This window comes from Microtus pennsylvanicus, chromosome 2, assembly GCF_037038515.1.
Source record: "Microtus pennsylvanicus isolate mMicPen1 chromosome 2, mMicPen1.hap1, whole genome shotgun sequence".
Taxonomy (NCBI): domain Eukaryota; kingdom Metazoa; phylum Chordata; class Mammalia; order Rodentia; family Cricetidae; genus Microtus; species Microtus pennsylvanicus.
The window spans coordinates 133,151,763-133,171,287 of record NC_134580.1 but is presented as its reverse complement, the minus strand read 5'-3'; the positions used below and the strand labels follow the sequence as shown (position 1 = coordinate 133,171,287).

Here is a 19,525-nt window from a genome sequence, read left to right as displayed (position 1 = left end):
GTGATAAAATTGGTTAATAATGAGACATTTTACATCTTTTTGTGTGTGCTAAGCAGTGGAAAACTGAGCATGGCTCAGGTTGGGCCGGTCACAGTCCCCACCTTTGGTGGCTGCTATGTAGATGTCTTGCAGTCAATAAGCTCCTTGTGATTTAGAGGGGGCAGCTGTCCCCCCCCAGCTGCGATCCTTCCCCATACTACAGTCATCGGAATTTGAACCCAGACCAGCCTGACTCCCTAGACTCCTACTCCTCATCACCACATACTTCTTAGGGGATTCGGTGACTTTGGGGGACACGTGGTCTCACTATGTAGTCCTTGCCATCCTGAAACTCGCTCTGTAGACCAGGCTGGCCTTGTACTCACACTGTCGCCTTTTGCTTTTAGAGCTCTTTTTACAAGGGGGCGGGCCCTGGCATGCACGAGGCCCCAGGGTTTGATCTCTCACACGGCATAGTCTGGGCCCGGTGGTGGCATACAACAGTAATCCCAGCAGTCTGGAGGTGGAGACAGGAAGACTGGAAGTTCAAGATCATTCTTGGCTACGTGGCAAGTTCAAAGCAAGCCTTGGATACAAGGGACTCTATCCCAAAAAGAAGTGGGAGTGGTCCCTGCTGGCCAGTCTGCAGCCCTGGAGGGCAGTGTGTGGGGGTGGGGGTGTGTGTGTTGTTTCATCAGGACACAAAGACACAGTTTGCCTCATCTGAGGCAATTGGGAAGACTTCCCTGAGGCAGCGTCCCCTGGCCTCAGCCCCAGTGCACAGACAGAGCACGGAGTGGACAGGGATTTGAGGTGGGAGGAAGACTACAAGGCCACTGCTGTGGCCATCGCTGCCAGCTCCACCCCCCATGGGGGCTCTGGCCCAGGGTTTCTCTGGTCTGCCTCAGACTTGTCAGGGGCTCCAAAGTGGGGTGCGGTGAGTCCTCCCTGGACCCCCTCACCTAGCTTCCCAGGGAAGGGGGAAGTGTGACTGAAAGACAATGGAGAGCAGGTTCTGCGCATGCATCAGGGGGTGTAGTTCCCAGTCCACAGTCAGCCACCTAAACACACGTCCTGTCCCCCCAAGCAGCTGTGTGGGTCCAGTGCGGGGGCGGGGGGACCCTGAGAGCACTGGGCAGGAGTTGTAGCCTGCCTCTGCGTCACCTCAGAATGTCTCCCCATCTTGCTCACCAGTTTGTCTTTCCACAGACGTGGTGAGTGCCGGGGACACTCCAGGGAAAAGAGTATGGTGTGTGTCCTAAGGCTGTGCTCTGGCTTCAGGAAGGGGGCAATCTGGGAGAGCTTCACAGAGGAGGCTCCCATTCTCCCTGCAGGGCGTCTATCATCCTAATAATTGTCCCCACTTTTCAGATGAAGTTGGGGGAGGACTCAGGGAGGTTAAGCATCTCTCCCAAGGTCACAGAGTGAGTCACTGGTTAGACTGAACCCAGTTTTAGAAGACTTAAAAGGGGAGCCTGCTCTAGACCATCTCTGAACACCTCCTTCCAAGCCCCCAGACCAGTCCTTCCCCCAGCCCTCTGCCTCCCAGGGGCATCTCAGACATGAGTCCTTTCTTCTTGAACCACCCTCAGATTCTTTCCAGCTCAGGTGCCTCCCAAAGCCTCAGCGTGTCTCCAGGGCCGGTGTAATTATAGATTTTGGAGGAAGGGTATTTGTATTCTCCAGCTCCAGGGCCTGTGGCTGCCTGGCTGACTCTCAGGAAAACTCAGGGAAGACAATTAAACCCAGTGTCCACAAATTAGGATTCTGTAGAAGGAACAGGGACTTGATTGAGCGTGACATCAGCTGCCTTTCTGCTGTTAATTGGGGCAGCGATATACTCATTAACCCCAGGCCCTATCGGGCATCGGCTGCAGCAACGGGTGCTGAGGCCTGGCTGAGCCAGGCTTTGGCTCCTGGCAGGTAGGACCGAGCTGAGGGCCGGTCCTGTCCTTCAGCATCAGGCTCTCCCAGCTTGGACCTGGTCCATCCAGATAGCTCTGACTTAGCCTTCAGTCTCGTCAGCTTGGCCCTCACTGTGTGACCTGGGCCTGCCCGTTGCCTCTCTAAGCCTGTTTCTTTATCTGACAAAGGGGAGAATCCAGGGACGGCTGAGAAAATGGCACAAGGCAGCATGTGTACAGTCAGTTTTCACCCAGCAACCTCACCTCTCACCTCTCACTCTCCAGAGATGCGTCCTCAACACCTCATGAGGTCACATGGCCATGTAGCATCTATATCCTTGCAGGCCTCTTTGCCCCAAGGTCCACCTTCCAGAAGTCACTGGGCTCTTGTACACCTGGGGAACTCATCTACCCCCAAATGGGCAACTCAGCCTGGCTCTCTGCTACTCTGAGCCCAGATCACACATACACATGCCACACACACACACACACACACACACACACACACACACACACACACACACCATGTGCACATGCACGCCCATGCACACTTTCTTTAGCTCCTCTTGCATAGCTGGTCCCTGTCCTTTCTTTTCCAGCCCAGGGATGGTTTTTACTGGCTCTGCATCATCCTTAGAGGGTCTGGAGCCGAGTGTTGCCCAGTGGCTCAGTAAGAGATGTCACCTGGTGGGGTGGGGGCAGCATTCGGGGTGGTGGTGGTGATGTGCTGGGTCTCTCTGCTCTACCTGAGCTCTGTTGGGTATGTATGTGTGTGGTGTGCTTGCTTGTGTATATGTGTGTGTGTGGTATATGCATGTGTGAGTGTGTGGTGTGTGTGTGATTTGTGGTGTGTAAGTATGTATGTCATATCATGTATGTGTGAGTATATGGTGTGGGGAATGTGATGTGTATATGCGTGTGGGGGGTCTATGGTGTGTGTTGTGTGGGTATATGTATGTATGTGTGGGGGTGTGCTGTGTTTGTGGTCTGTGTGTATATGTGGTATATGAATGTGTGAATGTTTGGAGTGTGTGTGGTGTGTGAGTATGTGGTCTATGGTGTATGTGTGTATGTATGTCATATTATATATATGTGTCTGTAGGGGTGTGTTGTGTGTGATATGAGTATGTATGTGTGAGTGGGGTGTGTGTATGTGTGTGTGGGTGTCTAGTATGTGTGTTGTGTGTGTGGTATAGGATGTGTATGTAGTGTGTATGTGTGTGTGTAGTGTGGTATGTGGTGTATGTATAAGTGTACGTGTGAGTGTGCACTGTGTGTATGTATTTGTGGTGTATGTGTACGTACGTGATGTGTACTGTGAGTGTGTCTGTGTGTGCATATGTGCAGTGTGTGTGTATGTAGTTGGTTCTCTAAGGACAGCCCAGGGTCTTCCTTACGGAGGTCCCAGAGCAACTGCGTTCACAGCGGGCTGTGCTCAGTAGGAAAGGTGCTGTTGTCATGGTGGAGCCTGAGCACTGAGAACACTTCTGGATAGTTCTGACAACAGCTCAGCAGACTGCACACATTGTCCAGCTACACACTTAAAAACAGCCAGTGTGGCAAGTGTGTGCTCTGAGTATTTTATTTTATTTATTTATTTATTTATTTATTTATTTTTGGATTTTTCGAGATAGAGTTTCTCCGTAGCTTTTGGTTCCTGTCCTGGAACTAGCTCTTGTAGACCAGGCTGGCCTCAAACTCACAGAGATCTGCCTGCCTCTGCCTCCCGAGTGCTGGGATTTAAGGCATGCGCCACTACTGCCTGGCATTCTGAGTATTTTATTACACTTTAAAAAGCCCCCAGCGGCTTCCCCAAATCCAGCAGCTGCCCCAAGTAAACCCAACTGAACACTTCACAGTTCTGTCTGGACCACGCCCCCACTCTGACCCTGCACTTCTTCCTCCGGAGGTCTTTGGTCCTGTCCCCTCCCCATGCTCGTAGCTTTCCTGACCTCTTCACTAGCTGGCAGTCTTGCGACTTGTCTCTGTTTCCATGGTCCAACTGGCACACGAGTTTCTAAAAGCAGTCATTTCGGGCTGTTGCCTGCTTCGTCCCAGCGCCAGGATGGTGCCAGGCACACAGCAGGTGGCTCAGTGAACTCCACCATGTTTGGGAGTAACTGGTCATAGCAACCTGGCATGAATCCGCACTGAGTCTTTTCAAGCTGCCCAAGAAAGCAAGGTTCAGAGGGCCCAGAACCATCACGGCTAGTCTCCTGCTGCAGCATAGAAGGCAGGAATCCTATTTTACCCCCAGTTCTTGTACAAGAAACCCCACTTCCACCAGGCCTGGTGAGGTGGACTGCCATTAGGCTGTTTCACCATGGAGTATGGGTGCCCAGAGAGGGAGTGACTGATCCTGAGGTCACAGAGCCCAAAGGCACAAGGTCAGCTCACAGCTCCAGGACTGGCTGGGAAAGTCTTCACCAGAACTGACAGTTTTATCTAGGCCCCCCTCTTTTTTCAACATAGGAAGTGTGACATTTTGGAGGTCATTCTAGGAAGCCAGCTCTGTGCCTAGCCCAGAGCAGTATCCCCTGACCCCGATCCCGGGGCGGTGGTGGGGTGGTGGGAATAGGTGCTCTTTAGACCTGATTGATCGATCGCTTTAGATAATTCTTTCACACTGCTTAGGAGAGGAAAACCTCCCTGAAAGGAAACCGCAGGCGAAGAGGGCAACACAGGCAGCCCCAGCCCCTCCTCCCTGGAAACAGGGCAGTTGTCTTTGGCCTGGACTAGGAGGAGATTCCTCCAGTGCCGCTCTCAGCCTGGTAGATTGCCTGCAGGAGAGGGAAGCAGTATAAAGTCGGGGACTGTCTCAGAAGGAACGGAGGGGCCAGGACGACTTAGCTGTGTGCCTGCCCCTTGTGAGAGGCAGACGGGAGGAATCCGGTCACAGCGCTGAAGGAAGGTGCTGTATGCCCTCGCAGGAAGATGGTTGCCTGAGCTTGCAGTCAACACGCAGGAGGAATGAGAAACACCTCTCTGACCCCCTTCCCTCAGGGGAACGGCTCTGTCTCAGAAAGGCTCTGGCCTTCAAGGAGCCCGAAGGGGAACAGAGACACACACGCCAGGGCCTGCTGTGTGCACAAAGGCTGAGACTGGGAGTGGGTGCTGTGCACAGCTGTTCAGGGCACGCACGGTTTGCACCGACCATGAAATAGTGTCTCCCTCCCCTCTGGGTTTGTCACGCTGTATGTGGGAACTCTGGAAAGAGGCAGGAGGTCTGGAGGATCCTGAGGAAAAGTAGGCCTGCATCAGCAGGGACAGTCAGAGGAGCCTCTGAGCAGAGGGGACAAGCTTAGGCGTCAAGCTGCCAAGGCTGCACGGTGAGGGGATAGGGCATCCAAGGGCCCGTGTTATAGGCAGGCTCCTACATCCAGCTTTTGAGGATGGCCTCCATTTCTCCACAGGGCGCTTGTACTACCGGCGCTATTATTTACTTAATATTTATTTTCAAGGCATCTTTCCCATTTTACTTAAATAAATTCAGCTTAAAAGGAGACTTTTATTACTGCCATAAATGGAAAATCAGCATCGCTTGCCATCGATAGCGGGAAACTGTAAAAATCAACACAGAAGCAGCCGGCATCCGTAAATCCCAGCCAGCAAGGCTGCTACGAGTTCCTGCCTCTGTCTCTAGTTTGCTCCACTCACTGGGAGGTGGGTGAAGGGAAGAGGAGCCAAGGCGAGCTTTTGGGCTAAATCAGAGTGGTACCACAAATAGGCAGTCTTTTCCATCCACAAGGCTTGAGGCACAGGTCCCACTGAAGTGTGATAACCGTGGCCACTCCCAGTCTCTGGCCTGCTTCCATCTCACTGGTTAGCATCACAATTTACATTTAGACCTCAGAGGCCTGGCTGGGGCTGTGCCACAGACCCGCGCCTTGGCCTGTCACTGCCATCAGGACAGCATCGACACTGTGTCCCCTCCACTTGGTGATACTTGGGGTGCTTGGAACAAGTGAGGCAGAAAACAAGGTAGGAGACCCTCTGGTCTGTTCTTCTCCAAGCAGGAAAGCAGCTGCTCAAGGAGTTGGCCAGTCTCCAGAGGCGCGTGAGCATAGTAGACACAGGAGGGAGCAGAACACGGAATTCATGAATTTGGAATGAAATGGGGATCCTCAAGGCAGGTCTATCCCTGTTGGAGCCAGTTTCCCACCAGCACGGGAAGAATAAATGCCCCAGGGGCTGTCTCCCATCCCTTCTGACCCAAGGCCAAGTTCAGCTCATTGGTCCTGGGAACCTTGGCCCCTGTCCTCGTAGTACTGGCCTCAGTGGAAAGAGGACCTGGAGGGAGAGTAGGGGTCAGGGTGGGGAGCCAGGACTCCCAGGTCAGGTGTGACTATCCCTGAGCTCTGGTTCCTACCTACTTCACTGGCTGAAGACTTCTTTTGAGGAGGGAATGTATTAACGAAGATAAAGAAGCTGTTGGTATATGGGGCCTGGTGAGTCCCCAGCACCTACTGATCTCTGGTAGAATCACTCACTGATGAGGTTTAGACCTGAGTATGTTCAACCAGATGGGGTCTCTGCCCACCCTGGTGTGTGTGTGTGTGTGTGTGTGTGTGTGTGTGTGTGTGTGTAGGTTACCGCAGCCAATACAAATACAAAGAGACCAGATTCGAATACCTAGCTAGGTGCCCAGTGATGCTGTGCCTCAGTCTTTCTGTATCTCTATCTATAAAATGGGAGCAATGACAACAGCTGCCCCCAAAGGTTGCTGTGAGATATAATACCGTCACTAGCTAATGAGGTGTCTGCTTCCACCGGGAGAGTTATTTCCTTCTCCTTCCCCAGTGCTGAGATCAAAGGCTTGTGACGCCATGCCCAGCAACCCTAGCTATGCTCAACTGACCTGAAAGTTACTTAAAATTCACTATCCCCAAAGTGAAGACGGAAGAGCTGCCAAGAGACCCGCAAAATTGTACAACCTTCACATCTGTCTGGTCCCCACACAGTCACACCATACCAAAGGATGCCCTGGACCAGCGGGTGATCAACTCCCGGCTCCACCTTCCCGCAGCCCTGGCTGCTACACATCTGGACTGGCCTGTGCTAGGCATTCCTGCGTGATAAGATGTGGTCTTCCAGGACCGGCTTCCTTCACTGAGCTCAGTAGCTTTGAGGTAGTGGCGGTGTTTCATTGCATTTTGTTCTTTTTGTTTGTTTGTTTGTTTACTTTTTTCTATTTTTATTTGCTTTACTTTGTATGAGAGTTGGGGTGGGGCTTGTGTCGTGGCCCATGTGTGGTCAGAAGGCAACTTTGGGGAGTTGGTTTCTTCTGTCCACCACGTGGGTCTCAAGGGTTGAGATCAGCTGGTCAGGCCTGGCACCTTTACCCACTAAGCCATCTCATTTGGCCCTCATGACTTCTCACCAGTCTGTTGTTCTTTCTTTCTTCCTTCCTTCCTCCTTCCCAAGAGAGGGTTTCACGTGACCCAGGCTGACCTTCAACTTGCTATGAAGACAAGGATGATGACCTTGAACTTTTGACCCTCCTACCTCTGCCTCCCAAGTGCTGAGATTGGTTGCAGATGTGGGCCACCATGCTCGGTTCTATGGTACTGGGAATAAAACCTGGGCCTTTCTCTGTGCTAGGGAAGCACTCTAGCAACCCAGCTATGTCCCCACTTACAGGTGTTTTTTTTTTTAAATCTATTTATTTTTATTTTATGTACTTTGGTGTTTTTCTATGGGTGTCAGGTCCCCTGGAACTGGAGTTACAGACAGTTGTAAGCTGCCATATGGGTGCTGGAAATTGAACCTGGGGCCTCTGGAAGAGCAGTCGGTGCTTTTAACTGCTGAGCCAGCTCTCCAGCCCTACAAGTGTTTCTTGTTTGTTTATTTGCTTGCTTGAAACAGGTTCTCACTTTGTAGCCCTGGCTGGTCTGGAACTTTCTCTGTAGACTAGGATGGACTTGAACCCACAAAATTATGCCTGCCTCAGTTTCCCAGGTGCCGGGACTAAAGACGTGCGCCTCCACACCCAGCTTACATGTATTTCTTTAATGCAGTAAGAATTCTCACTACAGCCAGAAGAGTCCTTCTCACTCTCCTCTCCTTACACTGGGGAAACTGAGGCAAGAAGGAAGAGACCTGCTTGTTTTTCCTGCCAGGCCACTCAGACACTATGCATTCATCCACAGTTCTGTGACCCAGCAGCTGAGGCAGAGTGCTTCCCAAGGCCACCAGCATACATCGAGGGAGACGGCAGTAGAATTACAAATCTAGAGAGATTTAAGGAGAGCAAAAATATTCTGGCACTTGCAGGATTGTGGGAGTTGATCAGGCTTCCCCAGTGGAATTCCTGCCTCCTCCTCCCACGCAGGCCACAGGGAGGGAGAGGAAGGCAGGTGTGGGAGGCCCAGGGAGGAATGGCTGGGCCAGCAGGAGGGAGGCAAGCAGGCCAGAGGGGCTGCGGGCTACAGACATTGTTTCTCTTCCCTGTCCTGCAGAGCCACTGGGGGCCGTTGCCCTGATGGCTAGCGAGGCTCACTGGTGTGAATGAGGCCCAAGATCTAGGCCCCCACAGTGTGACTCCAAAGCCCAGGCATACACGGACCTGTTGCCAAACAGGGAGAGAGGGCCAAGAACGGGGAGCAAAAATGAAGGCTGTCCTAGGTCATAGGAAAGAGAACCTTCCTTACGCTGAGACTCTTGAATACAATTCCTTATGCTGTGGTGACCCCTGACCATAAAAGTATCTTCTTGTACTTCATAACTGTCATTTTGCCACTGTTATGAATTGTAATGTAAATATCTGATATGTAACCCACTGGGGGTCACGAGCCACAGGTTGAGAACCATTGTCCTGAATGCAGCCAAGAGAGGAAAGAAGAGACTTGAGGACACCAGAAGGACCCCTGGAGAGTGGGGGGGGCAGCAAAAGGGGAAGAGGCAGAGAGGAGGTAGGCAAAAGTGAGCTGCAGAGGCTACACCCAGGATGCTCTTGAGCAAGGCTCTTAGGCAGCTCAGTTGGCAGGAGCAGAGGAAGGACCCCTGTCCCTACCGAGAACCTAGTGTCTGCCTAGTCAGGGCCCCTGCTCACTCTGACAACTGCACTTGGGAATCCCAAGGTGGCTTTCAACATGTGCTCTGAAGACAGGCCAGGATTGGAATTCCTACTGCGTTTTCTCACCACAGTCCAGTCCTAGGTTAATCTCTGTGCCTCTATTTCTCCACCTGCAAAATGGGCTTGCGAGGCCCACACTAGATCCAAGGAATACTGACACACTGGTCGTGTCTCCTCTGCTATTCATTCCCCTTTGCAGGGTGGGCTTGCTGTGTCTTTTCCTTAAGAGAGGATTGGCCTAGCCTAGTCTCTAAACCAAGGTCAATTCTAGAACCAAGAATTTTGAGCAGAAGGGGTTCTGCCCCACCCCAGGGCCTTTGCACTTACGGTTGTCTCTGCCTGGGCCAGAAGCACAGCACCAGAAAGCGGAGAAGAGAGGGAAGAAGAAGGGGCATTCAGAGTCCCAGGACTGAGCTAGTGGCAAGGGACCCTGCCTGCAGGAGTCTATCTAGGTTCATAAAGGGACCAATGGGTGACTTCAGCCCTGCCCCAGGTCTTCCTTGGGCATCAGCCTGCCCCTCCCTCTCTGGGCATGCAGGCCCAGAGACCATTAGCTTGGCTTTGTTTTGAGTGCTGTTTCCACTACTGAGAGCTCTGGCCGCAGGGCCTCCATTAGGGACCCTTTCCCGGGGCCGATGACAGGCGGCAAACAGCTCCCCAGCGAGCCAGCAGTAATTGCTGCTGTCTCCAAGGCCGGAAATGATTTTTTTAAAACCTCACAAAGCAAAACAGACACCCGGCTGTATGCTTTCTGCCTTCTTACCCTAGCCAGGAAGCAAGCCTGAAGGTCTGAGCGCGGAGCCCACTGGAGACTCCTGGAGGCCAAGAGTTTGCTGAGGAAGCCAGGTTGGGGGGCCCAGTCTGCCTCTCAGAACCTCAGTTTACTCCCCTACAAGCTAAGCGTGTAGAATGATGTCAAGGGTACCTGTGGCTGGGTGCACAGGAGACCTGGGGGAGAGCCAGGGGAGAAGGACAGGAGTGAGCCAGGCAGGGAAGGACACAGGGACAAATCTGCAAGGGGAGAGGAGCCTGGCACAAGAATGAACTGGGAGAGGACACACACTCCATGCACATATGCATGCGTGCATACACACCGGTTCCCACCCCCAACCCCCAACATGGCCACCCTCCCCAGGTGCTGAGCCAGTACCAGCATCCCACAAGCGCACACGCGGTGAGGCTGGAACTATACTCAGTGTTGTCCTGGCAGGGGGCATCTCCTCCAGCCTCCCACACCAGCCGGAGCCGCACCAGCCCCACCCAGGCCTTCCCCACTCAGAAAAACGTCCCGCTGGGGTGTGTGGAGAGATGACTCAGTGTACGCCTTGCAAGCCCAGGGACTTGAGTCTGATCCCTAATGTCATAAAGCTGGGTGTGGTGGCGTGAGTTTGTAATTGCAGTGCTGGGGAGGCAGAGCTAGGTAGATCCTTGGGGCTCACTGATTAGCCTGTCCTAATCAGTAAGTCTCAGGCCAGTGAGAGACCTGGTTCAACAAAAAAGCAAGCAACAAAGAAACCCAAAGTGGGCTGCATCTGAGGAGGAACATTTAAGGTGGTTCTCTGGCTTCCTCATGCATGTGCACACATGTGTACAACCATGCATGCATGCATACATACATGCACGTTAGATTCCCAATGACACAAAGAGAAAAACACAGCTCACTGCAGGGACCAGAACCCAGGTGCTAACATGCTCTGTAGGCCCTGGCCACTGTTGGCTTTTCCAGACAGGCTCACACAACTCTAAATTTCCTTACTAGAGTGGTGAGGCTGATTCCCTAGGGAGCCAGAGATGGAATTTGGGGTCGCCTACAGCCTTTTGGAAGTCCAAGCGAACCAGGTTCACGTTTCAGAGGCAGTAGTGGATTATGATTACAGAGAAAAGAGGAAGCCACGGGTCTGGGCAAGCCGAGGCCCTCCAGGCCTCCACATTTGACCACTTACTCATTCAGTCATTGCTCATTTATTCATTCATCCCCTCACTTGGCTGCTGTGTGGGTGTGTCTGAAATAGGCTACATACATGTGTGGTTCTGAGTTGTCTTTCTATGTCTGTGTGTGTGTGTGTGTGTGTATGAGCATGCACGTACATGCATGTACAGACAGAGAGGTGGGGGAACAGGGACATGAGAGAAGATGGAAACAGCAGTCACAGAGAAAGGGACAAAGAGACTGAGTGGCAGAGACAGGGAGAAAAAGAGACAGAGAAAGATCTGGAGAGACGGAGACCCAGGAAAAAAAGAATAACTGGAAAGTGAGTCCAGGGAGGAAGACCCAGGCAGATGGCAGGCACAGCACCTGGCCAGTGGCACTGCTGACCCCAGGCTGGTAGTTCCCCAAGGCCCCTTTCAGCTCCTGAGCTGACCGCCCAAGGCTACCATGAAGGACAGTGGAGGCTGACCCTGAAGCAAAGGCTACAGAACAGAGGATCCCAGCCCAGTCCCTCTCCATTCCCTCCTAACCTGCCCACCCTCCAACTACAGCCACCCAAATACACTGCAGGGACACATTTAAGCAAAATCGTCATTCCTTGGGCTGGGATCCCTAGGTGGAGACACACAAGCAGCACACATGTTCACAGGGCCCCAGCATTCTCCCTGACAACGCCTGACTGAGACCGCAGAGTGCCTTATGGGTTCTTTCAGGCAGAACGCAGCACCCTCGGTATCCTGGCAGTCCCTCCCCCATGACAGCCTCGCAAGCCAGGGCAGCGAGCCAGGGCACTGTCAGGTTCAGGACCAGGGCTGCCTACACACTCAGGCAGCCAAGCAGAAGCGGAAAACGCAGGAGCTCGGCTCTGTATTCCTCACCCAGGCTGAGCCTGTGTGCCCTGCCACATCTGCGTATCTCCAGGTAAGTTATGTCTGACCCCCTTTTGGCATCCTGGGCTGAGAAATGGGGGTGTCCTTGATTCTGTGGTGGTGACCACATGGTGAGAAGAGAGTGGAGAAGTGAGTGTTTGTGTGGGGGGAGACTGGAGGATCGAACCTCAGACTTCAAGACCTTGAAGACAGGTGCCACAGGCTGTGAGGGACCTCAGCACCCAGCTCCACCCACATCGGCTGCTCCGGGCAAAGCAAGGCTCCTGAGGGATTTCAGAAGCCTAGCATTTAGGAGCAAACTCAGTATTGTTCGGTTGGGGAAACTGAGAGCAAAAGAAAGGCAGGCAAGCCACCTAGCAAGAGAAAGGGGAGCCGGGCAAAGCTACTGGTATTTGCCTGCCCCCTCCCTCTCTAGCATTTTTGCTGAGACGGAATAATGGAGTCAGAGACTCCACCCCAAGAAGTGAGCTGGGCAGGTCCACCTACTGTGTTCCCTAGATGTTGGGGAAGAACCATGCCTACTGTGGAGCCTAGGTGGGGGAGCATTCTCCCCGCTGGGAGCTCTCTCTCCCCTCCAACCCATCCCTAGTCAGCCTGTGGCTACCATGCAATGCGTCACCTGCTGTGTCCTGGCTCATCCACCCTCCACGAACTCAGCGTTGGAACCTTTGGGAAATAAAGTAGAAGCCCTCCATGACATCTCCAGCTAAGATGTGGCTGGATCCTGCTTGTACACCTTGTGTGATGGAGAGCTCGCTCTAGGTACTGTCATTGCCCAGGGTGAGCACCCTTCTCTGAGCCGAATGTCACACCCTGATCCCATGCTCCCGAATAGTCTCATAAATTATACTCAAGTATTCTTTATGGGCACAGTTTCTGTCCCTTTCACAAGCCTGAGAACTGCCCATGGTAGGAATCTTATCTGCCCACTTCACTGATAGTTTCCAGTAGCTAAATGGCCTGGCATAAAGCAGATGCTCAATTGATATCTGTCAAGTAAATGAATGCACAATTCCTAACAGTTGGCAACATACCCCACCAAGGTATAGCCCTGGCAGGCTCCCAAAGCTGCCCATTCCTATTCTGGATGCCCACTGCCAGGCCTGGGTACCACCTGTACTATGATGTTCTTAATGGCTTCCTATAAACAAACCCACTATTTTTAATACCCTGTTAGTCCCATCCTAAGCAATCATATCTGTGAAATCACAGTTTTGATGTGCTGGCTATATTTTCCAGCCCACATTAAAATAAATGCATAACTATTAAAATGTAAGAGGTTTGTCTGGGCTCTGCCTAAGACCATCTCTCAGGGAAGGCACAGTTTGGCTGAGGCCCTAGGGAAGCTTTGGGAGGGGTTGAAACTGGAGTTAGGGGTGAGGTAGAATAGAGCTCAGACCCCAGAGATCCCACTGGTGACTTCCAGGAGGATGAGGGGCTACTCAGCTGTGGGAGGGGCCTGGAGAAAGAGGTGCAGGTCCAGCCTCCCACATTCCTTCTCCGGGATACTGGGCACCACAGGGAGCCAGTGTGTGGGTACTGATCCTAGATCGCAGATGGCCACTGGGTGGATTGATTCTCTGGTTTAACTGCACATTTTTCTGATGTGCCACCAGATCAGGGAGGAAGCCCAGTTGCACCCTTACTCCCACCTGGCAAACACATTCCACTGCCACCCAGGGACTGGGTTCAGGCTATCCACTGCGAGGTGAAGTCCGTTATCCACCTCACCCTGTCCTTGCTGTGGCCAGTAGCCTTGAGGAGATACCAGCTGCATGAGGCTTTCACTGCAACCATGGATTCCCTGTGATATTCAAGGTATTTCAGTGTTTCTAAAATATATTAATGTGGATGGAGCAAGTGTGAGAATTGGAAACCCAGACCATCCATCATTCCCTGGACCTCCCTGCGCTGGCTGGAAGTGTCCTTCCCACAGCCCTGCCAACTGTCAGTGGGATCCTAAAATCTCAGAGAGTGGCCGAGCACCTAGAAGTGGGCTTGAGTGGGGTTGCCTGTCCTCCCGTCTTCCTCTCCTTCCTTCCTTGCGTTTTTTAAAAAAGATGTTTTCGTTGCTTTTTTTTTTCAGGTTGCCTTGCTGTGTAGCCCTGCAGGCCACAAGGAAACACCCATCACCCTTGCTGTCCTAGTAGCAAGGGACAGAGTCCAAGAGGCCACCTGTAGCTCCCATTTGGTAAAAGGGCCCCGGAGTCTGCTGAGGGCAAGGTGTCTAAAGCAACTGGTGTGAAGGTCTTGAGGAAAACCATTTCTGAGGGCCAGGTTCCCACAGGAGGCCGGGAGGCCCTGAGCCAGGCTGAGTATTTATGAGAGTAATTGATGGTCTAATCACCAGTGCGGGAGACAAAGGAGAACACACATTTCTAACATCATAACCTTCAGGAGACAAGACTCAATTTTCTCCAGTCGTCCAGCCACCAAACCAGCCGGCTTATGGATGGCGAGATACCGACAGTCAGGGAAGGAACCCAGGGAGGCCACAGACCATTTTTTCAGAGCGCGAGCTGCATGTCAAATGGTCCGGAGCCCCTCCTCCAGGGCGCCCCACTGCTTCTTCCCGGCAATGCAGAACACCTCAGACCAGCAATCATTCACTGGACTCAGCGCCAAGCCAAGCTGGGGGCTTTGTCTGTACTTGGGGGCATTAATAATTGACGGTTCCGGGCTGGGTTGGGGGCGGCATCTTCAATGGGCTTCCGAGGCTTCACTGTTTAGATCATGCCTCTTTAGGAAGCCAACACAAGCCCGAACACTTGGTGATTACCACTCTACAGCCCCCAGCAGGTAGGGGTGACTATGGCAGGGCTTCCTGTCTTGAGATGCCAAGAATTGCCTAGGAGCTCATTAAAATGCAGATGGGGGAGCAAGGACTGAGGTATAGGTCAGTGGGAGAGCTCTTGCCAAGCTGGTACAAGGCCCTGGACTTGATCCCCAGCACAATCAAAAGAAGGGAGCATGAGGTGGCTCCACAGGTAAGGGCGCTTGCCGCCAAATATTACAACCTGAGTTCAAACCCAAGAACTCTTATATGGTGGAGCTAGAGAACCAGCTTCTGCGTGTTTCCTCTGACCTCCACAGGCACACTCCAAGAAAATAAACAAATGGAAAGAAAAAAGAGGAAGGAAGGAAAGAAGGAAGGAAGGAAAGAAGGAAGGAAGGAAGGAAGGAAGGAAGGAAGGAAGGAAGGAAGGAAGGAAAGAAGGAAGGAAGGAAGGAAGGAAGGAAGGAAGGATGGGTCAGTGGTCTGGGGCCATATACATCATCACAAACACTCTGGTGTGCTCGGACTAGGGCCTGTAAATGTCTTCACAAAGCTCCCGCCTTCCTGTCCCAACCCAGAAAAAGCAAAGGAAGCTCCGATGTAGACTCCAGCAAGATCTGCCTGCCCCCTTCTCGAGCTTCTGGTCCCTCCTGGTGAAATTTACTGCTTTCTCAGTTCCCTGGGAAACTAGGGGCCCACAGTGGAGCTGGGGCCACACAGAGAAGGAAGTTCATTACAGGACTGGGCTGAGCCTGTCCAAAGGCTACCCTCAGGATGACAAGTCCAGAGGCACCCGCACACCTACATTCTGAATCCGGCCCTCCAGCCTCTGTGCAGGCTCCGTCCGTGACCTTGGGTAAGTGGTCGGCTCTCTCTGAACTCAGTTTCCTTGAGTATCTGACGCTCACACAAATGACACCAGCCTGCCTGAGTGCACAGTGGCAAGAGGTCTGGGGCACCTAGAACACACAGTCAGCATTCTATACACTGTGGCTGCCTTTCTTCCCACCCCTGCTGCATGGCAAGGAGCTGGCCCTTTCTTATGAGGCAAGGCAAGGCAGCTGCTATTACCATGTAGGAAGCTTGAGTGTCCGCACTCAGTCTCCGAGGGTTGGGGTTCGGGGTGCCTTCTTAGAGCCAGGCCCCACCCATTCTGTGAGCCTTTGTAAAGCTTGCTTTGAAGGGGGTTGAATGGATGTGGGAGGGAGCTGAGGAGTAAACAGACATCCTTGCTGACCTGGTCACAGGCACTCTCTGTGACAACCCTGGGGACAGACAGGTGCAAGGTGATACCTGGTGGCTGGGTAGGGCTCAGATGGAGCTGGAGCCATGCGCTGTCACTAAACTAAGCAGTTGGAGCTCAGGGCTCATCCCCAGGAATCTTCTACCCCCAACCCTTTAGGCCATACCCACAGACACCATCCTGACCTGGCCATATTCCCTGAATCAGCTGAGGACACGCGGAGCCCAGGAATAATGAAACGATCAGGCTCCAATCTGCTAAACAGCAATTTCGGGCTTTTTCAGCACACACAGCTTTTATCAAATTGGTATTCTCCTCCTGAACACAAATGGCTTATTAGACATGACCCACTTATTCGCCGCGTCTCACTATCATTAATAACTGTTTCTTTTTGTGATTAAGTGAGTGGCTCCAGACCCTTCCTGTGGTGACAGGGTGCTGGGCCCGGCGGAGGGGCAGCTGTGGGGCTCCTTAGCAGTCACTACTTGGTGACTTTGAACCTGGCAATGTCGAGAGGCATCCTGGGTCCTGCAGAGCAGCTGGGCTATTTCTTGAGGGACAGAGAAGGAGTCCCAATGGGTAACTGATTTACCCAGAGACACAGTCAGGAGGGGATCATCTTCCCAGCATCAGGTCCCATCCTTTTGTGCATCCAGTATCTCCCCTGGGCCTTCAGGGATTGGTCCAGAGTGGAAATTGGAAGACTACCCTGGAGCTGTGACCCCCCTCAACTCAGCCTGGCACCAGGGGGCAGGAGGAGACTGTTACACAAAGGGAAGAGCCAGCTTGCTCAAGAAGGACCCACATCCTGGGAGGCTGGTGCCCCAAAGACAGAGTGACTGTAAGCCACAGAGTTCCATGTTTATACCTCAAGGGATCTCAAACTCAGAAAGGGAAGCTCTTCCTAGAGAAGCCTCCTGGTGTAAGTTTTTACAGTGCCAAGGAACTGAACTGGGCAAGCAGGCGGAGAGGGGAGAGAAAGGAGGAATTCCCAGTTCTCCCTGAATGAGAAGGAAGGTGACAGGGAGATGAATGTCCCGGACAAAGTGCCTCTTCGCCTGACAGACCCTGGAGCCAGCCTTGGCTCAGCCACTCTCTCACTGTGTGACCTTGGGCAACTCCCGTCACCTCTCTGAGCCTTGATTTCCCATCTGTAAGTAGAGCGTCAAAATTGTCCTCTCCCTATTTACTGCCTGTGCAGCCAGGTCAGCAGAAACCACGCCGGACACAAAGGTATGCAAACGATGCACTGAGAGAGGTGTGGGTACACCTAGAAGCAGGGATTCTGAGCACGGCTTTGAAACCCCCTCCCCCAGGAGCGACTTCGTTCCTACAGCACACCTGTAAAGGGTCTTCCCCTGGTATCTAGGCCCCTGCACACACCCCTCACTCCTTCCCACTAGAATAAATCATACGGTCCTCAGCCCTTTGTTCAAACCTCCTCCGGTCTGGGCACACAGAGCACAGCATGGTTGCCGCAGCCTCTGCTGGGGAAGAGAGCGGGGTCAGCTCCGCTTTCATTCATTCCTGCCCCATAACACAGCGTGGCTCAGAGGCAGGGAGCCTCCACGGCTGTGTGTATCTCACACCACCCAACTCTGCTGCCAACTTGGGCTCCTGTGGGGAGGGAAGGCGCTTCCTCCGACACTTAGGCAGGTAGGACGGGGAACACTTGCTTGCTCCCTGATCCCACAATGCTGGAGTTGAGGTTCAACATTTCAGTTCTCTGGGGCAAGGGTGAGGTGGGGGTGCCTTGAGGAAGGATGCAGAGGTTTCTTGCTCACCCCAGAGACAAACAAAGCGCCCTACATTTCTCTTCGCTCCTTGCCTCTGGTTGGAAGGAGTGACCTCAACTACTCCAGTGTATCCCAGCTCTCCATCCCTGCCCCTTCATCTCCACATCGCCCTTATTCCTGGGATGCCACCCACATGGCAAAGGAGACTGCCTCCCTTGCTAGCAGGTCTCAAGCAACAGCATCTGGCGTCCCTCAGGACCATTTCAAGCGGTGGAAGGGATGGATCCAGATGAAGCGGACGGGAACAGCTTCAGCGTCAAACCCACAAAGGAGAAAGGCATCTGGGCAGAGAGGAGTGGGTGGGCAAAGTGTGTGCACAAGCGTGCATGTGTATCCGTGTCTGCAGACAGACAGGCAAGAGTTGTGGGGAAGCAAAGCGTGGATGCCTGGGTGCCAGCTGGCAGGGTGAACCAGCAGCCAGTGTCTGATGCGTGTGCATAGTGGGCACAAGTGTATTTACTAGTGAGGAGAGGCTCGGAGAGGTGTGCGGAGTTGTGAATGTGGGATGCAGTGAGCGTGATTGAGTGTGTCCGCGGCTGGAGACATCTGTATGGTCGCGGAGGTGTGTGTATCCGCGTGAGCGTGTGCGCGCGTTGAGGGGGTTCTCCAAGAGCTAGAGAGAGAGTGGGGATGTGCTCAGGGCCCCTCCTCGCAGTGCTGGCCAGGATGGGGACCAGGGTGGGTTCCTAGTCCCAGCAGGGGGCGCCTGGGAACTCTGGGCCGCGGCCTCTGTGGGCGCGGGTTCGAACCCCGCAACCGCCAAGTTGGAGCGTCTGCGGCCGGGGTGGGGTTCGGTGGGGAAGTCCTTGGGGGCAGCACGCGAACTCACCGTGTCCGGAGACGTGATTGTCCCAGGGCGCATGGCCCGCGGGCCGCGTGGCGCCGCCGAGTTGCAGGAAAAGTGCCAGATAGTGGAGGGCGCCCAGCGCCGCGGCCAGCGGGGCCCCCATGCTGCGCGCTCCGGCCGGGGGGCGCCGCCGCCTCACATCGGGGCTCCGCAGCCTGCAGAGCCCGCGCCCGCCGTGTCCTACCCGGCGCCGCCGCCGCCCTCTCCCGCTGGCCCCGGCCCGGCCCCGGCTGCAGGCAGCGAGCGCACGCCCAGCCCGCCGCCTCCGACTGCGGGACTCTTCGCTTGCGCGGAAGGCCACTTCGTGCCGCCGCGCACCCGCCCTCCCCCTCGCTCCCCGCCCTGAGCCGGCGGCGGCGGAGGGATCCGCAGCTTGATTTATCATCAAAGTTTTGCCCAGGCTGGGATTTTTAAAGCGGTACTCGCAACTGGCCTCCCGCGCGGGAGCGGGGGTGGGGCGGGCCTGGGCGCGGGAGGCCACCTGGGGGCCCGACCCCCCGCAGGACGGACCCCTAGGGTGTTGGGAGCAGAAATCTAATGGCCGGGAATAAGAGGCAAAGCCTTCCACTTGCAGCCAGACTCGCGCTGGAGGGACCGCTCAACTTTGCCAGCTGGGCGGTGCCGGGGCCACCAGGCGGGGTACAGGCCAGGTGGGCAAGGGCAGAGGGGGGACAGGGGCCGAGACATGAGTGACTTGGTTAACGCTCTGGCAGCCTCAGGATCCCCCGCGTGATCACGCGTAGTCCCTACTGTCTGCACCTCAAGGTCTTCGTCTGAGAAATGGGGACAGACGCCACCTTCAGAAGCAGTAGTGAGGACCTTTGGAGTTGAGTGTGTAAAGTGGGAAGCATCGCGGCCCCCACATGTCCCCTCTGTGATTATCGTTGTGGTTCCCCGCTCTGGGACTCAGTTTTCAGCGTGTCCACGACAGGAGAGAGGCTAACCAGTTAGTGGGGCTCCTAACTTAAAGGTGTTGGGGCTCTACGCAGTGAACTGGATCGCCCCCTTCTGGACCGTAAGGCTCTCCCTAGACGGAAGAGTCTAGATGGAGGTGTGTGTGTGTGTGTGTGTGTGTGTGTGTGTGT

The 19,525-nt window shown here is 53.9% G+C and overlaps 1 protein-coding gene across 1 annotated transcript in view; it reads right to left on the bottom strand.

Annotated features, from left to right (window-relative positions):
- The window catches only part of Vstm2l (V-set and transmembrane domain containing 2 like), a 29,754-nt gene extending 11,007 nt beyond the window's left edge, over positions 1-18,747 (bottom strand). The window contains exon 1 of the mRNA XM_075962850.1: positions 18,423-18,747. Within this exon, the coding sequence (XP_075818965.1) occupies positions 18,423-18,543 (121 nt within the window). The 5' untranslated portion in view covers positions 18,544-18,747. The remainder of the gene's footprint in view (positions 1-18,422) is intronic.
- Between the last annotated feature and the right edge of the window lie 778 nt (positions 18,748-19,525).